The sequence below is a fragment of the Podarcis melisellensis genome (genome assembly GCF_964234715.1).
Source record: "Podarcis melisellensis genome assembly, chromosome: 5".
In the NCBI taxonomy this organism is placed as follows: domain Eukaryota; kingdom Metazoa; phylum Chordata; class Lepidosauria; order Squamata; family Lacertidae; genus Podarcis; species Podarcis melisellensis.
This window is the reverse complement of record NC_138537.1, coordinates 63,702,370-63,713,469: the sequence shown is the minus strand read 5'-3', so window position 1 is coordinate 63,713,469 and position 11,100 is coordinate 63,702,370. Positions and strand designations below refer to the sequence as shown.

Below are 11,100 nucleotides of genomic sequence, written 5' to 3'. Positions count from 1 at the left end.
AAGAATGGAGAGGTTTGATCTTCTTGCAGTCCATGAGACTCTCAAGAGTCTCCTCCAGCACCATAATTCAAAAGCATCAATTTTTCGGCGATCAGCCTTCTTTATGGTCCAGCTCTCACTTCCATACATCACTACTGGGAAAACCATAGCTTTAACTATACGAACCTTTGTTGGCAAGGTGATGTCTCTACTTCTCAAGATGCTGTCTAGGCCTGTCATTGCCCTTCTCCCAAGAAGCAGGCGTCTTTTAATTTCGTGGCTGCTGTCACCATCTGCAGTGATCATTGAGCCCAAGAAAGTAAAATCTCTCACTACCTCCATTTCTTCCCCTTCTATTTGCCAGGAGGTGATGGGACCAGTGGCCATGATCTTCGTTTTTTTGATGTTGAGCTTCAGACCATATTTTGCACTCTCCTCTTTCACCCTCATTAAAAGGTTCTTTAATTCCTCCTCACTTTCTGCCATCAAGGTTGTGTCATCTGCATATCTGAGGTTGTTGATATTTCTTCCGGCAATCTTAATTCCGGCTAGGGATTCATCCAGCCCAGCCTTTCGCATGATAGGCTGCATATAAGTTAAATAAGCAGGGAGACAAAATACAGCCTTGTCGTACTCCTTCCCCAATTTTGAACCAATCAGTTGTTCCATATCCAGTTCTAACTGTAGCTTCTTGTCCCACATAGAGATTTCTCAGGAGACAGATGAGGTGATCTGGCACTCCCATTTCTTTAAGAACTTGCCATAGTTTGCCGTGGTTGACACAGTCAAAGGCTTTTGCATAGTCAATGAAGCAGAAGTAGATGTCTTTCTGGAACTCTCTAGCTTTCTCCATAATCCAGCGCATGTTTGCAATTTGGTCTCTGGTTCCTCTGCCTCTTCTAAATCCAGCTTGCACTTCTGGGAGTTCTCAGTCCACATACTGCTTGAGCCTTCCGTGTAGAATTTTAAGCATAACCTTGCTAGCGTGTGAAATGAGTGCAATTGTGCGGTAGTTGGAGCATTCTTTGGCACTGCCCTTCTTTGGGATTGGGATGTAGACTGATCTTCTCCAATCTTCTGGCCACTGCTGAGTTTTCCAAACTTGCTGGCATATTGAATGTAGCACCTTAATAGCATCATCTTTTAAAATTTTAAATAGTTCAGCTGGAATACCATCACTTCCACTGGCCTTGTTATTTGCAGTGCTTTCTAAGGCCCATTTGACTTCACTTTCCAGGATGTCTGGCTCAAGGTCAGCAACCACACTACCTGGGGTATACGAGACATCCATTTCTTTCTGGTATAATTCCTCTGTGTATTCTTGCCACCTCTTCTTGATGTCTTCTGCTTCTGTTAGGTCCTTTCCACTTTTGTCCTTTATTATGGAAATCTTTGTACGAAATGTTCCTTTCATATCTCCAATTTTCTTGAACAGATCTCTGGTTCTTCCCATTCTATTGCTTTCCTCTATTTCTTTGCACTGTTCGTTTAAGAAGGTCTTCTTGTCTCTCCTTGCTATTCTTTGGAAATCTGCATTCAATTTCCTGTATCTTTCACCATCTCCCTCGCATTTTGCTTGCCTTCTCTCCCCCGCTATTTGTAAGGCCTCATTGGACAGCCACTTTGCTTTCTTGCGTTTCCTTTTCATTGGGATGGTTTTCGTTGCTGCTTCCTGTATAATGTTGCGAGCCTCCATCCATAGTTCTTCAGGCATTCTGTCCACCAAATCTAAATCCTTAAACCTGTTCCTCACTTCCACTGTGTATTCATAAGGGATTTGACTTAGATTGTATCTTACCGGCCCAGTGGTTTTTCCTACTTTCTTCAGTTTAAGCTTGAATTTTGCTATAAGAAGCTGATGATCTGAGCCACAGTCAGCTCCAGGTCTTGTTTTTGCTGACTGTATAGAGCTTCTCCATCTTTGGCTGCAGAGAATATAATCAATCTGATTTCGATGCTGCCCATCTGGTGATGTCCATGTGTAGAGTCGTCTCTTGTGTTGTTGGAAAAGCGTGTTTGTGATGACCAGCTTGTTCTCTTGACAGAACTCTATTAGCCTTTGCCCTGCTTCGTTTTGATCTCCAAGGCCAAACTTGCCAGTTGTTCCTTTTATCTCTTGACTCCCTACTTTAGCATTCCAATCCCCTATAATGAGAAGAACATCCTTCTTTGGTGTCACTTCTATAAGGTCTTGTAAGTCTTCATAGAATTGGTCAATTTCAGTTTCTTCAGCACAAGTAGTTGGTGCATAAACTTGGATTACTGTGATGTTAAAAGGTCTGCCTTGGATTCGTATCGAGATCATTCTATCATTTTTGAGATTGCATCCCAGTACAGCTTTCGCCACTCTTTTGTTGACTATGAGGGCCACTCCATTTCTTTTACGGGTTTCTTGCCCACAGTAGTAGATATGATGGTCATCCGAACTGAATTCACCCATTCCCGTCCATTTTAGTTCACTGATGCCCAGGATGTCAATATTTATTCTTGCCATCTCATTTTTGACCACCTCCAACTTACCCAGGTTCATGGTTCTTACATTCCAGGTTCCTGTGCAATATTTTTCTTTACAGCATTGGACTTGTGGCAGAAGCCAGTGCGCCGAAATGCCATTTACCTTCCCACCACAGTGGTACCTATTTATCTTTTTGCACTGGTGTTCCTTTGAACTGCTAGGTTGGCAGGAGCTGGGACAGAGCAATGGGAACTCATTCCATCACAGGGGTTTGAACTGCCAACCTTCTGATCAGCAAGCCCAAGAGGCTCAGTGGTTTAGACCACAGCGCCACCTGTGTCCCACTTGGAAGTATATGTGTCGATCATACGTGGTACAAAGTGTTTTGGAAGAGTACACTATTGGCGATCCCACACACAGATAAGCGTGTCTTTCACTTTGTTGTTTTGGCACTGAAGCCACTAGCCAATAATGAAATTTGAGGGCTTTATTGATTCTTGTGCGGATCAGTGACATTGTGCCTCATAAGCATTGAGGGCAACCATCCACAGCACATTTTGCAAAAAATCTTTCCATGAACTGAAAAAAAAGTCACCCAAGCATCCTTGAAAGAGAATTGGCATTAAGCCTTGCCACCTGCTGAAGTGAGGGTGCTGGTTGCTAGCTTACAGACATTTGCAGATGCAACTGAGGTCTCAGTGACTCCAAAACCCGGAGTAACGAAATTATAGCTATAATGCAAAATCAGACAAAAACAACCCAGTTTTGCCAGATCGCAGGGAAGCTTCTAACTGTGGAAGAAGCATTTAGATGTGTGAAGGAGTTTTGTAAACCTAAACATACTATTGACTCCAGATATCGTTTGTGGTAATATTAACAGAAGTAGGTGATTTGCCTATTATAAAACTACACAAAATATTGCTTTTCCCATCCTCTACTCTCCTTTCTCACATGAAATGGATAGAACAGGTTCTGGGCACAACACCTGTATCAAACAACCATTTTGTGTGGTTATTTTGCCCCCTATCATTGTATGAGAAGATGTCTTGATTTTCCTAGACATTCCAATGGGGGTAGAATGTAAGATATAAGAGTAAAAATGTATGTGTAAAAACAAAATTTCACTAAATTAACGGAGGGGAGCTATTGCGGTTACTGCTATTATTATTAATCTTTATTTTAGATCTTATTATTATTTATGTGGAAATTGTTCACATTTGGTTGTGTACTTTTTGATATTTTGTTTATTGTTTGTTACTACTTTGGGTTATGTTTGCAGTTTTGTGATCCCCCCCCCCCGATGTTGTAAGCTGCCTTGAGCATGGTTTGAACTATGGGAAGCATACAAATAAAATGATGTATGAGACTATCTGGATTTCAGTGCAACTGCCCACAGCCCTGGCTCTGACAGAAGAAAGGACAAGTTCTGCAGGATAAATATATTTGCAAGAATATTTCATCGGCACTGCTATTTGTATGACGTGCATGATCTTTCCTCATATTTCTTTCCTCAGATGATTCACCATCTTTTTTTTTTCTTAAAAAGTATGGACCTCAAGTGTTAGGTAGGAGGGAATCAAGGTAAATTTTGGAGTTATGTAAATTAGTAATCCTCAGCGTGGGAGAAAGTAGATGGCATGCTGTTTGCTGCCCTTTATCAACAGCAAAGGCTCTGAAAAACATCCATCTACCTCCTGACTGTGAAACATTGATTCTAGCAGAAACCTGGAAACTTTTTCCACATTCCCGAGTACGGTCCTCAGAGACTGCCATTTCCTGCTACTGCAGTGTCACAGTGAAGGATGAGGAACTGAACAATAACATAGCCAAACTTGCCTTCCCATATGGCTCCAAATAGGACTCATAAAGGTCTTTTCTAGATTGCCTAGTTTCCCAAGCTACAAAATTACTCCTCCTCAAAAGGTAAATGAAATTAAACTATGAATTGACACAAACAAGGAACAAGCACTGTCCATCTTAAGTATTCACTGCCCCCCCCTTCCCTTTACTGATGTCAGAATTTCTAGTCAGAAGTAAGTCCAATAAAACTCAGTAGGGCTTATTCCCAGGTAAGTGGGATCTGTATGCATTCTTTTGCACTACAGATTACCACTAGGTGGCTTTAATTTAGTGCTAGATTGGAAACCACCATAAGTGCTTTGATATTAGAGACTAAGAACACAATAATAGCCTGCTGGTTCAAGCCATTGGCCCATCTTGTCCAACATCCTCTTCTCACAGATGCCTGTGGGGAACCAGCAAGCAAGATTCAAGCACAGGGTCCCTCTCCCCTCCTGTGGTTTCCAGTGACTGGCATTCAGAAGCAGTGCTGCTTCCAGCTGTGGAGGCAGAGCATAGTCATTATGGTTAGTAGAGATAGTTAAAGCTATGGTTTTCCCAGTAGTGATGTATGGAAGTGAGAGCTGGACCATAAAGAAGGCTGATTGCCGAAAAATTGATGCTTTTGAATTATGGTGCAGGAGACTCTTGAGAGTCCCATGGACTGCAAGAAGATCAAACCTATCCATTCTGAAGGAAATCAGCTCTGAGTGCTCATTGGAAGGACAGATTCTGAAGCTGAGGCTCCAATACTTTGGCCACCTCATGAGAAGAGAGGACTCCCTGGAAAAGACCCTGATGTTGGGAAAGATGGAGGGCACAAGGCGAAGGGGACGACAGAGGACGAGATGGTTGGAATGTGTTCTCAAAGCTACCAGCATGAGTTTGACCAAACTGCGGGAGGCAGTGGAAGACAGGAGTGTCTGGCGTGCTCTGGTGCATGGGGTCGCGAAGAGTCGGACACGACTAAATGACTAAACAACAACAACAACAACAGAGATGGAGAGCAGAGACTGGGGGAAGAAATGGCCACGTGCCCATGGTTATTCAAGTAAGAGATTCATTCCATGGCTGAACCAGGATTTGAACCAGGATACCCCGAGCCAACAGTGGACCAGCCTGGCTCTGACATGCAACACAAACACTTTTTTGAGACGGCATCATTGATGGAAAGGTATCCTGTGAGCCATCTATAAGGATGCCGTGCTGGAGAAGAAATAATCGCTTGTGCATAGAGTTTGAAGCATGCTGTGTTTCTGGAGGGAGGCAGTTTTCTGCCCTGAAAATCACTCTCAATCACAATCAAGCATGTGTTCCACGGAAACAAGTTGTCTGCTCTTCCCAAAGGCAAAGATACCATCTGGTTTGTTTGTGTATTGTTGGTTTTTTTGCTGAAACAACACAGAGACATGGAAACCTGTTGCTGTCTCTTCTTTCCCCTTGAGCTATATAGATAGAGAACACGGCCAGGTCACAAAGAAGGATTAACAAGATGCCACTGAACTGGACTGGAACCAAAAAAGGACATCTCACATAAGGCAACATCAGTAAAAGAGGGTGCAGCAAGACAGTACCAATTTTTAAAAAACCAAGGCAGTTGGCTGTTTTCTGGCGGCATCTGGCCTGCGCCAGGAGACTAGAGACTGAAGAACGATGTTAATTCTTGTGCCATATGTTGATCAACTGATACCTGTGACACTTGCATTAAACTGTCATCAGTAAAACCAGCAGATTTGTGTGTTTGTTGCCATAAAATTGTTCCATGTGTCTGCAAGGTATGGACGTTATCCCTGTGGATGTGCAGTGGAAAGGTGATTTTCAAATGTTATCTCAGGAAGACTTAGCGTAGAAATGATTTCACTGTTTTGTACACAGTGGCGGAGCTTCATGCTCCAGCACCGGGGGGAGGAGAGGAGGAGGGGGCGGGGCTGGCACACGTCCCAGGGGCATGGCACGCTGCCTGTAGGGACATGGCGCCCAGCGCAGGAGGGGCAACAGCCGCGATGGCACCTCACCGTGATCGTGCTGCCAGGGGCAGTGGGCTCCCCCCGCATACCTATTCTTCTGCCAGTGTTTGTAAATAAACTCAAGTATAACACATGTGTTATTTCTGACTTCATAACTATACTAGATCAGCTCTCTGTATTCCTTACTGCTGGGGGCATTGTGCACAGCCATGAAACACATGCAGCTAACAGGTGAGGGGGCGGGGGGGGGGGAGCAAAACTGGCAAGAAGAATCCCAGTGAAGGTGGTTTCAGAATTATCCCTCTAATTTTCTTGTCTTTTCTTAATGCTCCTAGAAGGATTTCCAGTGCTGTAATGAATAACAGCGGCAACAGGGGGCATCCCTGTCTAACCCCTTTCTCGATATCAAATCCCTCTGTAATTTCATTAACTTTGTTTTTTGCTTTTTATAGATAGCTTTAATTCCATTCATTATTCTATTTCCTATTTTCAAACTTTCAAATGTCTCCGTCAGGAAACTCCACGAGATACAATCAAATGCCTTTTCAGCATCTACCAATAACATTACTATTTTTACTCGGGTTCATTTCAGCATATTCCAATAGGTCGATAATTATCCTAGTGTTATCTTTTATTTGTCTTCCGGATAGGAAACCGGACTGGTCTTTCCTTATAATTCTTTTTAAAATGATTTTCATCCTATTTCCTAAGACCCCAGTAAAAATAGTCTATATTCAACATGATGAGGCCTGAATCCCAACTGGAAGGGATCCAAATGGTCCGCTTCCTCCAGGCGTGCCTGGAGTTGTTCAGCAACCACTCGCTCAATCACCTTGCCCAAGAATGGAAGATTTGAGACTGGGTGATAGTTGGCCATATTGGCCGGGTCTAGAATTGTTTTTTAAGAGGCGGTTTAATGACTGCCTCTTTCAGCAGGTTTGGGAAGAATATTTTCCTGTCAATGTCTATTCCAGTACTGACCACACAGGGTCACTGTGTTGCTTCTTGGCTCTTTCTCTCCTTGATGCCTCTCTTGCTTTACAATCTTAGTCTGCTTTTTGGCGTCTTTTCCGGTTCTCACTTTGTCCCTTCCGCCTATGGCAGTTCCTCTGTATCTGCTATGAATGTTTTAGCAAACTCTTCAGCATACCTTTTGGGTGGCTTACCCTTTGTGGTCCTTTCAGACCTGCGTACTATACACAAGTCTTCCGTGCTGGGCAGGCCAGGTCATCCTTTTATATACCTGCTGGGATTGACAAGGCATCTGACCTTCACCTGAATCTCTTGGCAGAAATAATTAGCCTCACACGTCATGTGCATGGAAGTTGCTGAACCAATTAACCAGCTAGAAGGATTACTGTTAATAGCACCAGTTTTCCTATAACTTGATATTGCTGGATAGTTTTGATGAACTGCAAAAGCATTTTTAGTTTGCTTTCTGTTGCCACCCAAGAACTTTTCTTTATTAGTGCCACTTTGTTTTGTTCGATTCCTTGCAAATGAAGGAAAACAACTTTTCTGCTTGTATATGTTGGTAATATAATTTCGGTTACTGAGAACAAACAAGATTATACAAAAACAAGATTGGGTGCATGGCTGGCCAGGACATAGGTATCCTGACTGTGACAAAGGTGACCTGTGTGTGTGTGTGTGTGTGTGTGTGTGTGCTTGCTTGCTTGATTAACAGCTTTTGGGAACTTCAAGGTCCCTGCTCTCCCTTCTTATGTCTTTGTACTGGACCTGGAGACTCCAATAGAGAGCATTCCATGTCAAGAAGGAGGGCAAGTGGGCACTCTATCAAATGACAGGACAAGAGTTACACGGAGCAGGGCCTTTTCACTGGTGGTGCTCATTGTATGCCTCGCTCTTCCCAGACCTGCTCTCTTTTGGCCTGTATTTTGGAACTTTATAATTTAGGAAGACTTTGGAAGAACTGGTTGACAAGTCTTATCAGTGGCTGACGTATGAGCGGAGTTTATTTGCTGCTATTCTGTGCTTCTGGTGCACCAGGGTTTACACCAGTGTAATAGAGTTGGCCAGGATGCCAGAAGGGATACAATTTATGAGCTTTCTCCATTATCTGCACAGCAGGGGGTGTTAAGTCAACAGTGCAAAGGCTGAGCTGAAGCATTCCCTGCTGGTTACCTGCTTTCAGCAATAGGGGTTGCTGTTTGGTAGTACCCAATTGGTTAGCTGTCAGTTTCTAGAGCTCCCTATTGGTGGCTCTTAGGTAATTCACAAAACACAGAGTCAATTCATAAAACACAGTGTTCATTCATAAACCAGTAACATAAATTTCCATTGCTACATATTGGGTGTATTCAGATTGGGCACCTGAGTCTCATAGTTGCTGGGCCTGAGTTGCCCTGCCTTTGCATGAAGTCTTGGGCTTGCAATTTTGGGAGAGGGGAGACTGCGGCACTGGGGAGAGGGCAGGCTGGTGAGGCCCCCTAGACTTAGAGGTCTGAGTTGCCCTGCCCTCGCATGAAGTCTTGGGTTTGCAATTTTGGGAGAGGGGAGACTGCCTGCTGGGGAGCGGGAGGGGTGGCAAGGCCCCCTAGATTTAGAGGCCCTAGGCTTCAGCTTACTTAGCCTATACATAAATCTGGCACTGCAGCCAATGAAGCTCACTGGGTGCCCACTGTCTCTTAGCCTAACCCAACTAAATAGTTGTTGTGGGGATAAAATGGGGAGAGCTGCTTGAAGGAAAGATGGGATATAACATAAATGTAGGAATATAGATTATGAAACCTTCAATGAATTCCAGGAGTGTGCTTGAATTACAGGAGAGCCAGAGGGACCCTGGATACTGTACCAGTTGCACTGCTGCCTTAACTACTTTTAGAAGTGCTGGGGGGGAGCGGTATGATATGGCTTTAACAGGAAAGGATGGAGTCTGTGAATGTGTTAAAGGCTGCCCTTTCCCTCTATAATTCAAGCACTGACTCCAGGCTAGGTAAGAACCCAGAAAGCTGCCCCCTCCAGGTCAGGCTATTTGTCCATCTATCTTAGCATCGTCTCCCAGTTTGACCAGCTCTTCAGGCTTCCAGCAGCGACCTGTCTTTATATGCAAGCTATGCAACCTACAGCTTTGGGTTGTAGAGCATCTCAGAGTCGTGGGTTCAAGCCCCACATTGGGCAAAAGATTCCTGCATTGTAGGGGGTTGGAATGGGCGGCCCTTACGACCCCCAGACCCTCCTAGTTTCCAGAGACGTCCTTGATTTAGAGAAGCCATGCCGGTTTCTGATTTGATCCTGGAATATCCCACTTTTCCTTAGGATGTCCCTATTTTCATTGGAGAAATGTTGAAGGGTGTGGAGTTACCCGACCCCCAAGCCGTCTGAAGGCAATCCTGTACTGTATAGGGAATGGGTTTTTAAAAAAAAAAACAACACACAACATGTTTAATCTTTTATGATGCTTTTATGTATGTTGGAAGCTGTCCAGAGAAGATGGAGCAACCCAGTAAAATGTGTGGGGTATAAATATTAAAGGGGCGTCCCTATTTTCATCAGAGAAATGTTGGAGGGTATGGACCCCTTCCAACTCTGCTATGATTTTAAGCTTGAGCCGTCCCACATCCCCGCCCGCTGTGAGACGAGGGCGGAGGAGAAAGAGAGGGGGCGGAAAGACTACAGCTCCCAGCATGCAGCGGGGCGCCAGGGCATTAGAAGCGGCGCTTCCCCACCACGTGGCTTCAACATGGCTGAGTTTGTGGACCTGAATATTCCCCACTTGGCGGAGAAGGCGTCGCTGCAGAAGCTGGTGGAGGCGGCAGCGCACCGTGAGTGGGCAGCGGGCAAAGAGCGAGCGGGGGCGGCGGGCGGGGGGGAGGAAATGTCTGGCTCTGCACCCCCAGCTTGGCTCTGCATGCCCCCTCGCGGGTTTGGGACGCCTGCCTTGCCCCTTGTGTAGATGCTCCATCTGCGCTTTTGGAAAGGATAACGCTTGGGGTTGTGCGCGCGCGCGCCTTTGCTCCATTCTTAAATTGGGACTATTTTTTTTAAAAAGCTACGTACAGAGTTTTTAATTGGAGTTGAAATCTTCATTCCCGTCCTCCCCACCCCCATGAGCAAGGACTTAGGCGCGCCTCTGCTCCCTCTCAGCCCGCGCGCACAGGCTCCGATCCCCGGGTGCGCGGGGATGATCATTTTGTTCCTCGGGACGAGATGGTTCGTAAGGATCTCTGGCGACACGTTGTTGGGCAGGTCTTGCCTCGGGTTGCCCAGGATTTCAGGGTCGTCCCTAAATGGTCGGATTGGGGAAGGCTCCGCACATGCGCTCAGAGGAGGAGTAGCACAGTCCCTAACGCCGATTTTTTTTTTTTAAGAAGCCGAAGGAAGGCTTACTTTGATGGTACCTGAGAACTTCTGGCACACTGAAATAGACCTGGTGTTAGCTCCTCAAAATCAGTGCAAGAATGTGTGTGTTTTTTTGGTAGGAAGGTTTCCTAGACAAGGATAGAAGGGTAGAAATAAAACCACTACAGCCCGGGAGCTTTTTGTCTGCAGGATGTGTTTTAAGAAACTGCTCCCTTCTCCCTCCCAGACCTAAGCTGAAATATGGAGCTGGTAGTTAAAGGAGATAATGTTTTTTGGGCTTCTTTTACTGGGTTACTGGCAGATCCTGACATGCAACAAAGCTACACTTGTTTTCGTTGTATCAAACGTGAGGAATTCTGTTTATTCATTAGAAGTATTTATACCCTGGTTTCCAGCCAAAAAAAGGATCAGACTTTCTTGTAAACAAATAAAACTAACTGCGTAACATATTCCCTGGTCTTGGATTTAGACTCTGAAAAAGACATGACACAAAAAGGAAAGGATGGAGAGGTGAGAGGAAAGCAAGCAAACAAACTC

The 11,100-nt window shown here is 44.8% G+C and overlaps 1 protein-coding gene across 1 annotated transcript in view; it reads left to right on the top strand.

The window, feature by feature from the left end:
* Positions 1 to 9,904: 9,904 nt before the first annotated feature.
* The window catches only part of RPP30 (ribonuclease P/MRP subunit p30), a 15,067-nt gene continuing 13,871 nt past the window's right edge, over positions 9,905 to 11,100 (top strand). The window contains exons 1-2 of the mRNA XM_081912529.1: positions 9,905 to 10,025; positions 11,033 to 11,073. Of these exons, the coding sequence (XP_081768655.1) occupies positions 9,944 to 10,025; positions 11,033 to 11,073 (123 nt within the window). The 5' untranslated portion in view covers positions 9,905 to 9,943. The remainder of the gene's footprint in view (positions 10,026 to 11,032; positions 11,074 to 11,100) is intronic.